The sequence below is a fragment of the Natrix helvetica genome (genome assembly GCF_964273705.1).
Source record: "Natrix helvetica genome assembly, chromosome: 2".
Taxonomy (NCBI): Eukaryota; Metazoa; Chordata; class Lepidosauria; order Squamata; family Natricidae; genus Natrix; species Natrix helvetica.
This window is the reverse complement of record NC_138552.1, coordinates 279,664,916-279,683,034: the sequence shown is the minus strand read 5'-3', so window position 1 is coordinate 279,683,034 and position 18,119 is coordinate 279,664,916. Positions and strand designations below refer to the sequence as shown.

The window sequence follows — 18,119 nt, the reverse complement described above, 5'->3', positions numbered from 1 at the left end:
TTAGTTCCCAAGATTATTGCATGTCCTTTAATGTCCATTTACATTTTTAATTGTATCTTTAATGCATGTGATTAAAGCCTTTATTTTCAATTCCCAACCCAAAAGGAAAAAAGCTGAACCATTATTTTTCCAGAACCTTTACAAGTTTGTAAATAAAATTTATTCTACTGCACATTAAAACTTTTTCACAGTTTTTAAAAAAATTGTATTTACAAATTAACATTCAGTTTGCAGCTTTTGGAGGACTTTCCCTCCATTGTTTTAATTGGCACAGAAAAAATTAAAATCCATAACTTTTTCATTACCTAGTTAGTACCACCAAACGATTCTTCATTATGGAGAACATAGGTGATTGGTACAAGCCTCAAAAACATTGTTTGTCTTGAGATAATTACACAAATGACATGAATTATGAAATCATGGTAACTATGAAAGTAACCATTGATTCCTTGAGTACATATTTTTTTTAAAAGAATCTGAAAATTAAGTCTGCATTTAAAATCTCTCCTTGTATTATATCATATTCCATGTATGAGTCTTTTATACTTTTATTTAGAGGAGAAAATATGGACTCTTTTTTTAGTATTGTGATGCTCAAGAAGCATCATTTTATCAGTGTTTTTAAAAAGAGACATACATTCTTAGTAAATCATTTTTCCAAATTTTCCTATGAAGGCAAAGGCTAAGAAATACAATAGTGTTAAAAATCAAATTAATTTGGTTTATTTTAAGCCAAAGTTGCAGAATCTATAGCCTTCCAGATGTTATTGAATTAAAATTCCCAACATTCCCCACTGATTTCATGCCAGCTCCAACAATAAATCTCAGTTCTTCAAATACTTACTCTATTCTCAGGAACTTGCTTACAACTGAAGTTCACAGGGAGTGTACAATATAAAACCTATATGAAAAAACTCACAACATATATTTTGTATCTGAGCATGTTTTTCTGCCTAGCGGTTTGCCAGTGACAACTTTGTTTGAACATTCAGGGCACAAATTTACTAGCTTTGCAATTAGGTCTAGCAGTCTTAGGCAGTCTCTTGAATCTCTTAATTTGTGAACTACTAACAGTGGCTTAGTCTGCAATCCCCCCCAAAATACTGTATTGAATATTTACTTTACTTTACTTTTATTTAGACTTTTATACCGCCCCCTCTCCCCAAAGGGACTCGGGGCGGTGTATAGTGCTTAGTCAAAAAACATTGCACTAGTTGTGTTCTGAATGAATGTTCTCTACTATGATTTGAATAGAATTTCAGTGTTAAGAACAAGTCTTAGGGCAGCATAGTGATTTCCTCTCCATCACCAATTTGTATTCCTTGGCAATTCAAATGGTTGCAGAGTTTATATATTGCAACTCAAGTGGATGCAGTTTTCTGGTTAATTTTCTGTATTTTATAAAATATTTTTTTATATTACATTTTGCCTTTCAACTTTTTTCTTAATACTTTAGTGTGTTTGACATTGAAGTATTATATTAATACAGAACTGTGTAATCATTTTCATGTAAATCAATCAGTAAAATTCTGTAAACTAGCGAACTGTAGATTTATTGGAAAATAACTACATTTTTCCATCTGTTACAAGCAAATTTCATTCTTTAAGACTAAGTGATGGAATACATCAGGAGCTTCCAAAATATCTAAAATATCAAACTGATTTTTTTCCTATGGCTCTCAGTTCATAGAATTTCAGAGCTCCACGCCGTTATTTTTTTTGAAGAGTATATTTCAAAGTTTTTCATGTAAATTCATTATTTTTCAGTTCAGTTCAAAAGATGTTTAGGGATTCTTTTTTAATTGAAACGATTGCCATTTCATTAATACCAAATTAAAATTAAAAGGCAGTGTTATGCACTTACCAACTTTGCATTTTTTTTCAAATCACATAGAAAATACAATAACGAAAGTTATTCAAATTAAGATGCAACCAAATGCTTTCACAAGATACTGAAGAGAAGTTACTAAAGGGAAGTTACATGCCACAAAAGAGAAGCTGCCCATTTTCAATATGATTATAATGAAGATCAATTCTTTTAAATCATATTTAATGCAATTGCTAGATTGTTATCAGGAAACAGAAACTTATAAAGAACTTTAAGCAACGTGTGGCTTTGTTGTGGGATAATAGATTGTTATCTGTCCAGAAATAACATCTGTATCAATTGTAGAACCAGAAGCCTTCAGATCCTCTTTCCACCAATCAATATAAATTTGAATTAGTGGAAAAAAATTGTAACATGTCTTGTGAAGTACAGTAATGCAAAATAAGAATAGTAAACTATCTGAAGTGGAATCAAGATATTAACTGTAATCCATCAACACTGAAAGGCAATAAGTGGTGCTGATTTTTTGAGAGGTGTTACTTTTCATACACACTTGATGTAGATGGACCTCTGTTCTTACAGCAGGTTAGGCAGCAACTGCACTTCAGACACTTACCATTTTGTTTGCAAAAATGTAAAATTTGGGACGAGTATACAATTTTAAAAAATGAACAGAGCAAACAATTTACAGGATGTATACAAGAAAATCACGTCTGCTAGTCATTCCAGCACTGGCCTCAAAGTACACATCTCGACATTGCTGATTATGGGGCAATATGAAGTCTTAGCAACAATTAGCTACAATTGCCCAGCTTCAGTTCACTTTTTAAATCACCATTTCCTGGTTCTAATTTTCTGATTTCATCCAAATTCAGGCAGCCAAAATAGAAAAAAACCCAAGTGAAATAACCTGACTCCATGCAGATGCAGTTTTTTTCTCCATAATTCTAGATTGTGCTCCTGGACCCAAAAAGTTAAGTAAAAGAGAAAGATTGTGTTTCACTCTGAAGTTTTGTAGCTGTATGAAGATGACCACTACTGTACCTCTTCAGGAATAGGAAGGACCATCTTTACTTTTTATTATGAAAGAATGTGAGATGGTATTGTACACATATTCACAGGCCTGGCGAAAAGCAATAATAAATGCAATATAGAAGTAGCCAACAAGGAGATGAAGACCTCAACAAGCTTTTCAATTTTCCAAAACTGCTGATCCAAATGAGAGGGATGCCCTGAAAACCACTCCGTCAGCGAAGTCAGTAGAAAGAGTATTGGTTTTCAACTGCTCTGGTTCTGTTGCGTGAACCTTCACTTTCATGGTAATCTTCTGTGCCAACAGCAGCCGAATCAAACAACCGCTCTGTGCTGTTACTTCGGCTTCGGGCATTCAGAGTCCCTTCCATCCTATGGTAAAGTGAATGGCTGGCTGAGGAAGAAGAGGAAGAGGTAGTGCCCTCTGATGGAGATGCTGGCTGGAAAGTGACTGGAACGAAGCTGGAAAAGTAATGTTGAGACTGGAGGTCATTTCTGCAAGCAGGCTGCTGGGAAGCTACTGCTGGAGACTGAGCGAGCTCTGAATGGAAGAAGAAAGAAAAAGGCTATTGAATCTAGCTTTTCTGTTCTATGAATATTCCAACTACTACATACTTTCCCAACATTTACAATCAGCTACATTTTCATATGAATTGTTTCATTTATTTCTATTAGTTTTTATACTATGGTTTCTTTTCCATTGTCACCTTGAATTTATTTATTTACACAGGTCCCTACTTCTTAAACCTAAATAATCTAAAATCCAGTTTAACAGAAATCCAACTTAAACTTAAAAGCACTAACATTCTTTAAACAAGAACATTACTTGCTGGGTCTATCTAGCAAGCTTCAAGTAAATTAAGGTTACAATGATTGCTATTGTTTCTTTCCATCCACAGTGGGATTTCATTGCAATATTAAAACCTACAAATGAAATAATACATTTGAATTAGATGCCAATAAAGTAAAAGAAGGATTAGATACCAATGCAATTCCACAGCAATATTAATTAACCAAGTTCGTTAAAATTGGGATAAATTGCTTTTGTGTTTTGAGTTTCAATTTGTTGATATATTGCAGTATGCAAATCTCCTCTCAAGGCTTTTAATACTTACAAACTCCCATTTTGCTAGTATTTTTAGTAAAACAAATACAAATTAAGTTTTGGCTAAAGTTGGAAAATTGAGGGGAGGAGGTACCTATTAAACGTGGATGGAATTTATTTATACCATGTTTATAAGGGGCATGGTGGCCTAGAGGTTAAGATGCTGGATTGTCGCCTGGAAGGTGGGCAGAGTGAACTACTGTTCTTGCCCCAGCTCCTGCCAACCTAGCAGTTCAAAAGTATGCAGATATAAGTAGATAAATAGGTACCACTTCAGTGGGAAGGTAACAGTGTCCCCTGTGCCTTGGCATACAGTCATTCCAGCCCCCTGACCACCGAAGTGTCTTTAGACAACACTGGCTCCCATTGGCTTGGAAATGGAGATGAGCACTGCATCCTAGATTTGGACATGATTGGGCAAGGGAAACCTTTACCTTTACCATGTTTATAAATTACTCCAATCATTCATAGTTTTGGACAACAAACGATAAAACAACAAAGCACAACAAAGAATATAGTCAACCATACAACAAATAAGACCTTAGGTGCCCATAATGAATTAGTGGGGAAAGCACACTGGAGTAGTAAAGCTGTAACAGCCATGCAAAATTCAAAGAAGGAAGCTGCCAAAAGATGTCAAATGCAGAAGCTGCCAAGAATACCTGTTGCCTAGCCAGTCACCCTGTACTTCATGCCTCAGCTGGCCCTCAGATGTTCAAACTGGATGGGCAGATTTGATGCTGGCAAACCTATAAAAATAAAGGTTTCCCCTGTCATGTCTGACTCTAGGGGGTGGTGCTCATCTCCATTTCTAAGCTGAGGGAGCTAGCATTGTCTGAAGCACTTCCGTGGTCATGTGGCTAGAATAACTATACCCTGAAGTGGTACCTATTTATCTACTCATGTTTGCATACTTTTGAATTGCTAGTTGGGCAGAAGCTGGGGCAAGATTGGTGCTCACTCCATCACGCAGTACTCATGTCTCAAACCTGGACTGTCAGCTTTCCAGCTAACTAGCTCAATGTCTTTAACCACTGAGCCATCATGCTCTGATATACTCTGGTACTACACAGTACAAGGCTTTATAGGTAGTAATCAGCAGTTTGAATCAGGCCTAGAAAACAACTAGCAACCAATGCGGTGCTTTTCGAATTAGCATATTCTGCAATGGAAGAATAGTTTCACCAGGAATCAGACAGCCCCATTCTGTATCAGCTGCAGTTTCCAAATTATCTCCAAAGGCAATCCCATGGAGAATATATTACAGTAAACCAATCAAGGAGTTATCACAACATGTTTTGATCTTAAGTAGAAAAATGTTAAAATATGGATGTAGTCTGCTGACGGAGTAATTATATGACTTGTTTAACATGCATGTGAAAACTGCATCTGTCCCTAATGATTGAAAGGCCATTATTGTTTTCTTTACAACAGAAAAATGACAAGTGAAGTTGCATGTAATTGCAATATGGGTGTTTGGCAATCAGCTCACATTTACAATCAGTTGCAGCTTCCTGCAGTCACGTGACTGTGATTTGTGACCTTCCCAGCTGTTTTCCAACAAGCAGTGTCAATTGAGGAAGTCTGATTTGCTTAACAATCATGTGATTCACTTAATAACGATGGTACAAATGATCATAAAAGCAGGTCTGGGCTTTTGATGACTTACTTAACAACTGCATAATTTAGCCACCAAGATTTTTATTCCAACTGTGGTCATAAGTTGAGGACTACTTGCATATAAACGTGTATGAATGTGGAAGATGCAACAATGGTTTGCAAGGACAAAGAGAATAAAGAGTGAATGGTATAGGTTTAGTTTCTTGGTGTCTTATGTTCTGCATTAACTTTTTTGCCAATTACCGGTATTTTTTTTTCTGAATTCCACACAATGCTTCTTACCCTGGAAGTGATTATTAAGATGAATATGAATAGGTGTGTGTATGCATGCATGCTGTGAAATAATTTTCAAATAAAGGATAACCCCTTTTGAACATTTATTCATTCAGTAAAACTTACATTTCCATTCACTGATCAAGTTTTTATTTTTGCAGAAGAATATGAATAAGCCTCAAGTATTTGCGAAGTACTGCATGGTTTTTTTCTTTGTTTTACCCAGTTACAAGATAAAATTGCAAAAATGAGAACTTAACTCACCCGGCAGTGGACTCTGGGCCATTACATAGCTGCGGAGGGTTATGTCAGCAGAACCACCTGACTCCAATGGGATGGGATGCATATGAAAATGCCGCAGCATATCAAAAATACTCTGGAACCAAAGATGTTGGACGTGGCACTGACCATTTTCATTTAAGGACAAACGCAGGTGCTGAAAAGAAATCATTTTTTTTATTGACAAGTTACCACAGTCCCTGTTCTAAGCATTTGATAATTATTTTAACACATGAAATACCAGAGACGGATGCTCCCAAATAATCTTCGAGCAGTTTTATCTGTTTTTGCGTTACCATTTCCTTTATAGTCCTATTTCTACAATAATGATAAAGTTGGATTATCTATTTAGGCCAGAGTTTCCAACCTTTCCAGCTCTACGGATTGGCAGGGGAGGAGAGGGGTGATGGGTATGCATGTGCAATTGGCCTGCTGATTGTGCAATTGGGGATGTGCGCAGCCCAGTTCAGGATGGTTGAAGGACCAGTAGTGGGCCATGGCCCAGGAGTTGGGCACCCCTTGATTTAGGCAATCAAATTCAACTCCTACTCCCTACAGGAGTAAAAAATTTCAGACAGATGGCTATTCAGCTTCTGCTTGAATGCATCCTGTAAAAGGGATCCTTGCTCCCTCTAAATAGCTTATTTACCCTTACCTATATGCCATGGGTGGGAGGGGGGTTCCTTTCTTGCATTTCTTTGGAAATGCAGCAGTACTGCCCCACAAGGTGCAGTTTAAGCTTGTTTTGTTTGGTGATGGTGGTACTGGTAAAACAACACTTGTGAAATGTCACTTGACTGAATTTAAATTTGAAAAAAATTAGGAAGCTATTCTGGGAATTGAAGTTCATCCCCTGGTGTTCCACACTAACATGAATTTAATGTATGGGACACAGTTGTTCAATAATTTACATTTTATGTATGGGACACAGTTGGTCAACAAAAGTTTGGAGGATTAAGGGATGGTTACCACCTTCAAGCTCAATGTAACATCCTAATGTTCACTAATGTAACATCAAGGGTTACATACAAGAACGTACTCCACTATTACACCCTTCTTATTATTAAATTTTTTCAAATGTTAAATAGGAATCTGCCTGCCTGTACTTCAACGCTCCTATTCCATGTTTTGCACTTGAGATGCTAGAGAAGAGGTCATGGACTATTCAGGCTATCATATCCTTTTCAACCCTATTTTTTCAAAGCTAGAAATAAACCAAGTAGGCTCAATCCCTCGCTGAACCATTTAGTTTCCAGTCCTCTGATCATTTGTCTGAATTATTATTAGTGCTATGCACACAAATGAGCATAATACTGAAGGTCGCATATGGCTAATGGAGCATAAAGTGGAATTATTAATTCCCATGATTAGGAAACAATATCTCTGTTGGTGCAATCTAACTTGCCTTTGCCTTTTTAGTAATCATATCATACTACTGACTTGTATTCAGTTATCATCAGCTACTAGTCCAGTATCTTTTTCACAAGTATTGCCAGTGCAAAAATCCTTCATTCTATACTTCTGAATTTGACTTTGGTGGCATTAGAGGAGGATCTGGAGGCACTACTGTACGCATAGGAACATCACCAACTGCAGATAAGAAAAAATACTGTTCACTTTCTTCCAATTAGCAGCAGGTAAAGCTAATGGCACTTGCTTCTTTCTATTGTGCTCAGTTGTGTCAGCATCTTCCAGTCTAGGGATGTGAACAGAATAATGGGGCTGTTGCATCTCTCCGTGCAGTGCGCTCAGAATTGTGACTCAGGTAGTTACAGAGGAGGTAATAATAATTATAAGCTAAAAGTAAATCTTTGTAGCACGGCAACAGCTTGTTTCCAGTTTTAGCTGGGAGAAATAGAAGGTGTCACAGGAAGCATAAAATTGGCAGATATAGATCCAATATACTGGATTAGAAGAATGAATCTGTTTACAGCACCAGTCAAAGAACAGACACCAAATGTATAAAAGGGCTGCTATTTTAAAACATTTTTTAAAATTCCAGATGGCAGCAAAAGAAAAGAACAAGAGAAAGCTCTGTCTGTTTTGATTTACTTATCTCATAGTTCTGGCATATGGATACAAAAATTAACAGCATTGTATCTGTTCTGTGCATGCACAAATATACAATCACAAAGAGTTGTTGCCAGAGCATGGGTTCAAAGTCCACTGTATTTTAAGACAAATTCTGTCATTCCTATCATCTCCTCTTTCCTGTAGAAATGAATAGACTGCACATATCTAGTTCCCAGATTAAATTTTTGCCTGAGTTTGTAGACTATGTTAAGCTAAAATCAAACAAACCATGATATGTGAGCTTAGTATCTTGCCAATTTTCTTTCAGTTGGCAATCAGGAAACATTGCACTCACTTCAAAGTAGCTGGTGGTTTCTAAGGTTTTTTCCTTATTTTATAACTGTACTCAGGCTTGCTGCCATGTTCCATTTAGAACAGATGGCTTAATTTTCAAAGTGGATTAAAAACTAAGGGAAACATGCCCCCATATTTCCCGTGGTTTCACTTTAAATACTAGAAGAAAATAAACGAGTTATTCATTCATAAATAAAGATCACTTGCCTTGGCTTTTCCCTGGAAGTTAAAGGTCAGCACATATTCACCAGGCCGTGTTTCGCTCTGCCGAATGACAAATAATCCATGGCTTTTGACTCCACCAAAGAGTACTAGCTGGGCTGCTTTAACCCGCGATAGTGTCCCATGGAACCAAGGGAACTCCAAGAGATTGATTTCTGCTTCCAGCTCATTTTCATCTCCTGTCACAGTATGGAAACAGAAACAATAAAATACAAAACCTGAATGCCTTACATTCAACATAGCATTACATTCATTGCAACGCAATCTGGATGGATGTTTGAGCAGAGGATGCAGGAGAAATTATTGTAGATTTATCAAGACCAATATATGTTTGTACCTGAATGCTCTTCCAGCAAAGAGATATGGTTAATGTTATATTTTCAGCAAATCAAAAGTGTCTGAATGTACATTACAGTGTATACTTTTCTACTTCATAGATCAGAATTAGAATAGAATAGAAGTGGAAGGGACCTTGGAGGTTTTCTAGTTCAGCCCCCTGCTCAAGCAGGAGAACCTATACTATTTCATATAAGTGACTGTCTAGTTTCTTCTTAAAAACCGCCAGTGATGGAGTGCTCACGATTTCTGAAGGCCAGCTGTTTCACTGGTTAATTGTCCTCAGTTAGGAAGTTTCTCCTTAATTCCAGGTTGCTTCTCTTTTTGGTTAGTTTCCAACCATTGTTTCTTGTCCTGCTCCCTGGTGCTTTGTAGAATAATTTGACCTCCTCTTCTTTGTGGCAGCTCCTTAAATACCGGAATACTGGATCAAATTTTTTAGAGGTACACATAATAACTCTGGAATATAAATGAGTGTGCTTTATATTTGGAAGAGCTAATGAGAGAGCCAGTAGGAGCTTGGTTGTGGAACTCGGCAGGAGAAAAGGGGGAAATACCAAATAACTGCTTTCTTCTGGTATGTGTGCTTCGCTGTGTGGAATGAAAAGATTATCTCCTGCATAATTGGTAATGGCAAAAGTATGTTCAGAGAACTGTTGATAGTTCATTGTGAATGACCCGAGTGAAGGCTTCCTTCATGTCACTCAACAAGCAGAGGCTGCTGCTGAAAGAATACAGCCCATTTTCAAACAATGAACAAACAGAAAACTAACAGGAATTTGACAGGAGAGCTTAAGAGGAACTTTCCTAGCATATTTTCCTTCCAAGTGGTCAGTAGGCATTCAACTACTAAGTTGGAGCAAGAAGAAATAAAAGCCTTTTGTCAAGTACAGGAAAATACGGAAGTCCAGGTGGTTTAAAATGAATATAAAGATTTATTGCAAGCTCATGCTCTCTACAAAAATCTGAACTACTAACTAAATCAAATTGGTGGTAGTTAAGAGTCAAAGGAATTCAAGTCCAATTTTTAATACAATACAATAGCAGAGTTGGAAGGGACCTTGGAGGTCTTCTAGTCCAACCCCCTGTCTAGGCAGGAAACTCTATACCATTTCAGACAAATGGCTATCCAGCATCTTCTTAAAGACTTCCAGTGTTGGGGCATTCACAACTTCTGGAGGCAAGCTGTTCCACTGATTAATTGTTCTAACTGTCAGGAAATTTCTCCTCATTTCTAAGTTGCTTCTCTCCTTGATTAGTTTCCACCCATTGCTTCTTGTCCTGTCCTCAGATGCTTTGGAGAATAGCTTGACTCCCTCTTCTTTGTGGCAACCCCTGAAATATCGGAACACTGCTATCATGTCTCCCCTGGTCCTTCTTGACTTAGATTTCTTGTGGGTGTGAAGGGTCTTGAAACTGATGATACATTTCACCCCTTGGGTTCAGCCTGGTCATCTTCCTACATATTTCTACCTGTAAACTTTAAGAAACAGACCAGTGGCGGGTTCCGGATCCCGTTGCAACCAGTACGCTGCGACTGGGCTGGATGTCCACTTTGGGCATGCGTGCTGTGCGCGCACCATCGCTCTGCGATGCCCCAGCTGCTCGGTGAGGTCGCACAGGTGCTGTACGTTGTCCACACATGCACAATTGGCCTGTTTCCCTCAAAAAGAGGTAAGGCGGGCGGGCCTACCGAAACACCGTTCCAGTACAGTGGCCGCTGCTCCCAGCTGCCACCAGTACGCCCGTACTGGGCAGTACTGCCCGGAACCCACCACTGAAACACACATAAAGAGAATGGACATACTTCACAATTATAGTGATGCTATTGAATAGAGGATGTATCTGTGAAAGTGATGCTATTGAATATAGGATGTATCTATGTAATTCTAGCTTGCAAGAAGACACTGAGAAAAGTCTTTGTACTTGGTAACTTACAACTACATGCAACAAACATGCTGACTGATTTAATCAGCTCATGGAAGCAACTTTCTGCCAGAATCAGAGATTAGCTGTTACAGAATTACCTTTAAATCTTATCAATTTTACAGACAACTATCTTCTGTAACTTGAGTTTTCTAAACAAAACACTACTGGCAGGAGATGGTTATACCTCATGAAGATTGGGCAGATGGTGTTGAGCAAAGTACATTAAACTTGATTAAGAGGGATTTAAACTGATTTTTGTGGGGGTTGAAGTTAAAACTCCTGAAGTAAGGGCCTTGGAGAATGATTCTGGCAGTGTAAAATGATGTGAGAATATTCCCTATTAGCCCATTTTGTGAAAAATCTCAAGAAACATTGTATTGTATTGGCTCATAAATGTAATCATTTTCAGTGTCTGTACATTGTTATCATATGGGAAATAAACAAGATGAGCCTAAACTCATAGCACAGGAAGTCAGAATGATTTAACGTACATCATTTGTTGCAATGAAATGCATGGATGACCTTGGGGAATGAGGGGCAAGATGCTGCCTAGGAAACAATCAGAGGAGAGATGCAAGAGCCCCCAATGGCTTAACAATCAGAGAAAGAAATTTAGGAAGGACACGCTTGATCCACCCTAATGGATCAAGCAGTTAAAAGTGGCAGCGATTTGCAAGATTCTGCAAAACGTAGCCTTGCAATAAAGTAGAATTAGATTATCTAATCCTGGTTTACTTGGGAGGGTAACATTTGTTGATGTAGCAATTGAAGAACACAATTTATTTAAAAGAAAACAGTATTCCAATTCCCAGCACTATAAATACTGCAAATAGATTAGAAAGGTGAAACTACTACACTTTTATTGAAGCTCTTCTCCAACATAGGGTTATGAAAAATTGTGAGGAGCAGGATCAAAAGATGAGATGGATAAACCTTTGCATATTATCTCTGAAAAATTATGGAGAATGAGTGAAATGGCAAATGAATAGAGAAGGGCAAATTTTCTGTTATTAAAAAGAGGGGGGGGGGAAGAATCCAAGAAATCACAGAGCACTCAAAAAACTGGTAAAGCCCTAGACCAAATACAGGTAGTTCTCGATTTACAACAGTTCACTTAGTGACCGTTCAAAGTTACAACATCACTGGAAAAAGTGACTTGTGACCATTTTTCGTACTTCCGACCACTGCAGGATCTGTGATCAAAATTCAGATGCTGGCAACTCACTCATGTTTATGCTGGTTGTAGAGTCGCAGGGTCATGTGATCACCTTTTGTGATCTTCTCACCAGCAAAGGAAGCCAAATTCATTTGACAATTGTGCTACTAACAACTCCAGTTATGTGACAAGAAAAGTCGTAAAATGGGGCAAAATTCACTTGACAAATGTCTAGCTTAGCAACAGAAATTTGGGCTCAATTGTGGCCTTAAGTCGAGGACTTCCTATAATAAATGATTAAATTCTGAGCACCTAAAGAGGTGCTTACCAGTAGACTCCATGGACTTGTGAAAAATAAGTCTTACTACGTTATCTGTGTCTTATATTTGCTTAATATGCTTGTTTAATATCTCCTACAAGAATGCTATGGACAAAAACGTTGATTTCAGGGAGGCACCTGACAACGATATTCAGTTCAACATGGAATGGGTGGAATGTCTGTAAGATGTTTTTACAACCAGCTCAAAAATTACAAAGCGTCATCAAACTGGAAGAAAAGTACAGAATAGAGTGCCACAAGATTCACTTCTGCAGATTGTACTCTTCAACATTTTTACTAATGACTAGAATGAAAAGATGGAGAGAATGTTTATTAAATTTGAAAATGATACAAAATTGGGTAAGATAGATAATATAACCGAAGACAAAAATAATATTCAAATATACTTTCTAGCCATATGAGAAGTTCAACAATGCCTGGAGAGATTATGAAATTATCTTCACAGGATATCATCATATGGACGCTACAAAGTTCTTAGGCTTTACACTGGACTCAGCCCTCCAGGTATTTAACTATATAAGCCATATAAGTTTCTGCACTCCATGATTTTCATTCTTGACTTTTTCCTCCTAACTTCTTGCCTGTTCTCTTGATAGCCTTGGTTGACAATGTTTCTGTCTAGCCTGAGAATCATAGTATTCTACGTTACCAACTTTATTCATTACAAAAGCCAACTTGTCAATATGTTTTTATTTAATTTTATATTTCTTTATTGTACAGAGCACAAGTTGGACCTGAAGGTTTAAGTAAGCCTATCCAACCCTATGAATCTGTCATTCTAGACTATTTACCCATCTAGCTCATATTACAACCTAGTCTCACTTAGCAGCCACTTCAGGATTTCAAACTGTTCCTAGTCTATTTGTCATAAATAATTGGAACGACATTGAAACTGCGAAGAATGTGAGAAAATAATGGGCGCTAATAACAAAACACAACTTTAGCAAAATTGTTAATTGTTGACATGCATGATTCAATACTTTGTAAGGTACGCACTGTTATCAATATATCTAAAAAGACGCAGAAACATACTTTTTGGATGGGAGAATGAACAGCTGATCTTTTCTAAGCTGTGAAAAACATAAACTCCAGATCATCTGAGGAACAGAACTACTATACCTGCTGTGTGACTGCTATTGGCTGGAGACTCCAGTGTCTGCAGGAAGTTCTCTAACGGCACATGCGCTCTATATTCCCCTGCAGAGATCCTGCCATGTGGTGCTGTTACAATTGTGGTAGCATTTGATATGCTATCTGAGGCAGTTGAGCCAGCACATCTGTCCTGGCACCGGGTCACATCTGGAAGATAATTTTATTTCTTTTTTTAAAAAAATCCATGCTGTTTTTCCAAACCACATTTTCCTATGACAGAGGATTTATAGACTCAAGGCTGCCAATTGCTTCAAATCGTTATTACTTTCATTACAATTTTTTTTTTCAAAGTACTCTTTCAGATCCTTGAGATACCCATTGAACCAGGGATTACAAGACAAAAAAAAAAGTTTATGGATGCCTCAGGCTTTTTGATATCACTTGCATTCTGCTACAGTAAAAATTAAAGACTCCGATTGGAGATTGGCAAAGTTCAGGTATGTGTGAGGACCTAAAAATTAAACTTTTACCAAAACAAGCATTTAAACGAGGGATGAAATTCAACAGGTTCTGGAGAACCGGTAGCGGAAATTTTGAGTAGTTTGCGGAACCAGCAAATACCACCTCTGGCTGGCCCCAGAGTGGGGAGGGAATGGAGATTTTGCAGTATCCTTCCCCTGCCAGGCCCACCAACCCACGCCCACAGAACCGGTAATAAAAAAAAATTGATTTTCACCACTGGTTTAAATGGGATAACACAGGTCTGAACTAATTTTTAAAACAATCCTTTAAAAAAAATCTTATTACCATCAGTCAGGAACTCACAGCTACAAGATGACACTCTGCTTGGCAGACAAGCCCCTTGGGTACAGGAAGAGAGTTCAATGTCATCACCACTGTCCCTGGAAAGAAGAGAAGAGTGGGCGTTTGGACAGTGGATGGTGCTGCACCAGTGAGTTTCTGCAGCTGTATGCTGAACACTGGAAGGAAGGGTAGAGCAGAGGAGGGGATGCAAAGTTATCATTCGCCAACTGGAGAGGATTCCCATAAAATATGTATTTTGTACTCTTACTCAAGGTCCAGAAATGGTAACCTTTTGAATACTGCTACATCTGTTCAGAGCTGCCTATGGGAAAGTTCTCCACTGTCTACTCATTTTCACACACTAACTCACTCTCACCCCATAAATCAGGACTGTAAGAGGGGAAGCTAACCCTTCCCAAACCTGGAGGAATATTATCTTGGTTCTTATACATGGTGAGGCTTTTAAGGGCAGGAAGAATTACTGCTTAGCCAGTCTGTGGGGAGACCTGATCCCATAGAAAAGGGGGCAGGAGAGCAGTTAAAAAGGTGTTAACCACTTATTTCCTTCCCTTACGAAAAGCTAAAATAGTACTTCCTTCATCTGTGTAAAAGCTGGGGTGTTGGCTTTTGGTAAGCTCCTGCCCTTTTTTGTGTGTGAATTCTACAGTTCTGACTAGTTAAGTCTACTAAGGCTACTGTATCTGCACCACCACTAAAAGGCAGCAGAGATGTACAGGAAACTCTCTTCTCAGCCATCAATCCATTGTCCAGATTTGCAGCCTAGATCTGGGAGCCCTATACAGAAGTTCTCCCTTTCACTTCACAGCATTTAACAAAAAACTAAAAGATGACCTGTAGGCAGTTATACTGTAGTTTCAATCAATAGGGCAATGACATAAAACCTGTGTTGATTGGCTGAAACACACAGTGTTTTCATATGGAGAGCCAGCAGGTAGCTCTTCCTGTTCTTATCAAGCCTCTGAAGAAGCTGATCTCTAAACTCTACTAGTTGATTTAGAGTGCTCTATACTGAAAAAAGAAACTCACTGATAGTATATTTTTACTTCTGTCTGGGCCCATTGGGAGTTTCTTTGTCACAGTGTTACGCTATCTTTTAAAATGTACCTGTATACGATAGTATTCATTAGTTTGCTGTCTCAGAGTAAGTGGGGAATTGTGGCATTGGTTTTCAGTAGTTATAGTCAGAGGAGGTTCTGCAGTAAGGGTTAAAATGCACTAAAGTTCAGGGGCTAAAAATGGCCTATCTATGACCTAAAAGCTGTTTTTTTTCCTTGAGCCATGTGGTTGATTATTCTGAGAGACAGAATGATAAAACTTTTATTCCAATTTGGCAGGACTGTTATTAGCCACCATAGTAAGGATTAGAAGCTCAGTGCCCTAGGTTGCCAACTGTTAGGGGCAAGCCATAAGGGAAAGCCTCCTTAAGAATACCTATGTGACCTATTTCTCCCAAAGGAGAGAAGAGTGTTTTGATATTGTCAGATGTCCATTCTATTGCATATTTTGCTGCAGTAATTCTTGTATCTTTGGATTCCAATTTTTTAAAAATAAGTGGGAATATTTTTAAAAAGTTAAATGGGCAGCTAGCAAACAGCCAAGCCAAGTGCCATTGTTCCTATTTTGAGGAAGTTTCTGCACCCCATAAAATCTGACAAAACAAAAATTCTAGCTGGCTGTAGCCTAAAGCTTTGTTTTAAAAGCTATCCATCTGCTCAGAGAAAAATACAAAAATAATATGGAAATGGTAAAAAAAGCATATACCTCAATAGTTCGCCTTCTCATAAATGAGTATTTTGGACCCACCACACCCACAAGTATCCCTTCTACAAATAAGTAGGTCTATTCTAAAAGCCATTTTGATTACACCTGTTGCACCCTCTCAATAATTCAAAATGTGCGTAAATGGCAAAAAAAAGGTTTCTATTCTTGTTCTGCAGGTTTATTTTTCCAAAAACGGTTTTACAAATGAGAATAAATACTCTCCAGTACACTGCCAAACAGCACCCATTAAAAATGGTTAATAAAGGATTTCTTTGCTAAATGCTCAACAGTCACCAAAAATAAGGTTTTTTTTCAATCTGGGAGAAAAGTTTGCAAAGAAGGAGTTAGAAAAGAGTATTTGAGCTCAGTAAATCCATCATAGAGTGACAGCAATGCACACACACAAAAATTCTTTTTTGATGAACTGGTGCTTACATGCCAGATCTTCCAAGGTAATGACTAAGAGGAATGGCCCTGACATAGTTCTTAAAACCCAGATAAATGTAAGCAATACAGAAGATAACTTGGTAAGGAAATCCTCGGATAGCAGGGTACTGCTAATCATTGAGATATTCTCATTTCCACACAGCTATTCTAGCAACACTTGTTAAGCATGCTCAATATCAGATCACCATGATGTCTTACCCAGGATCTATGCAATCTTGTATATCTGCCACCCAGGAATGTTTCTGCAACGAATCTATCGTTTCAAGGATATATTCAGCTCCATTTTCTACCTAGATGGAAAATAAAGATATTTATGAACATTCTGACCTTACAAAGAGCTACTGTTTTGGATACTTTTAGTGCAAAATGCATTTTTCCTCACAATACAACAACCTCGCTGCACAAAGATTTGGAGTAGGTCACTGAATTCACACCTAATCCTACATTACAAATAAGCAAACCACATTATGTCTAATTATGAAGTGTTAGCCTTTCATAGGAAAAAAACTGACATTATGGAGGTGCAACAAACAGGAAATTCTGCTACAGAAAGATTACTTGACAGTTGTTTGGGTGAGGGGCCTTTTTGCTGGATTATGCAGACATCTTGGTGGAAAATAAGATAGCTATTTGTGTGCATTAAAGACATCAACAGAGTTGGAGTAGCTAAGCAAGCAGCAGAAAGATAGTATAAAACTAGAATCCTAGCTCCCAACATTTGATCCTATGGCAAAAGGGATTTTTAATGTCTCCTTTCCATCTAGTCTGGTATAAAATCTATTACCAGCTCAACCCCAATAAGAGAAGAGCTATAAAATCTGTGCTGAATGTTTCCTGACAATCTGTGCAGAGACAATTATATAGGTTTTCAGTTCAGAAGTTCTCAGTCTCTTTTCAAGAGCACAACAATTGTTTTGCTGGGTTGGTCCAATCTTAGTTCAAATATAGTGCCACCTTATAGAAGAGATACAATACAATACAATACAATACAATACAATAGCAGAGTTGGAAGGGACCTTGGAGGTCTTCTAGTCCAACCCCCTGCCTAGGCAGGAAACCCTATACCGTTTAGACAGATGGCTATCCAACATCTTCTTAAAGACTTCCAGTGTTGGGGCATTCACAACTTCTGGAGGCAAGCTGTTCCACTGATTAATTGTTCTAACTGTCAGGAAATTTCTCCTCAGTTCTAAGTTGCTTCTCTCCTTGATTAGTTTCCACCCATTGCTTCTTGTTCTACCCTCAGGTGCCTTGGAGAATAGTTTGACTCCCTCTTGTTTGTGGCAACCCCTGAGATATTGGAACACAGCCATCATGTCTCCCCTAGTCCTTCTTTCTCTTAAACTAAACATACCCAGTTCCTGCAATGGTTCTTCATATGTTTTAGTCTAAAATTTAATAAATAAATAAATATGATAAAATAAGATAATTACATTTCTATTCAGATTTTATTCAAATCTGAATAGAAATGTAATTATCTTATTTTATCATTCTGCAATGAACTTAG

At 37.9% G+C, this 18,119-nt stretch overlaps 1 protein-coding gene across 5 annotated transcripts in view; it reads right to left on the bottom strand.

Moving 5' to 3' along the window:
• Nucleotides 1–626: 626 nt before the first annotated feature.
• SH2B2 (SH2B adaptor protein 2) overlaps nt 627–18,119 on the bottom strand; it is a 69,432-nt gene continuing 51,939 nt past the window's right edge. For 4 of the 5 annotated variants that reach the window (XM_081942448.1, XM_081942445.1, XM_081942446.1 and 1 more), the window contains 7 exons: nt 16,811–16,902; nt 14,387–14,559; nt 13,607–13,786; nt 8,712–8,905; nt 6,123–6,294; nt 1,173–3,401; nt 627–1,103 (listed from right to left, as the gene is read on the bottom strand). In XM_081942448.1, coding sequence (XP_081798574.1) covers nt 3,085–3,401; nt 6,123–6,294; nt 8,712–8,905; nt 13,607–13,786; nt 14,387–14,559; nt 16,811–16,902 — 1,128 coding nt within the window. In that variant the 3' untranslated portion in view covers nt 627–1,103; nt 1,173–3,084. The remainder of the gene's footprint in view (nt 1,104–1,172; nt 3,402–6,122; nt 6,295–8,711; nt 8,906–13,606; nt 13,787–14,386; nt 14,560–16,810; nt 16,903–18,119) is intronic. The other variant, XM_081942449.1, reaches the window with a different exon arrangement.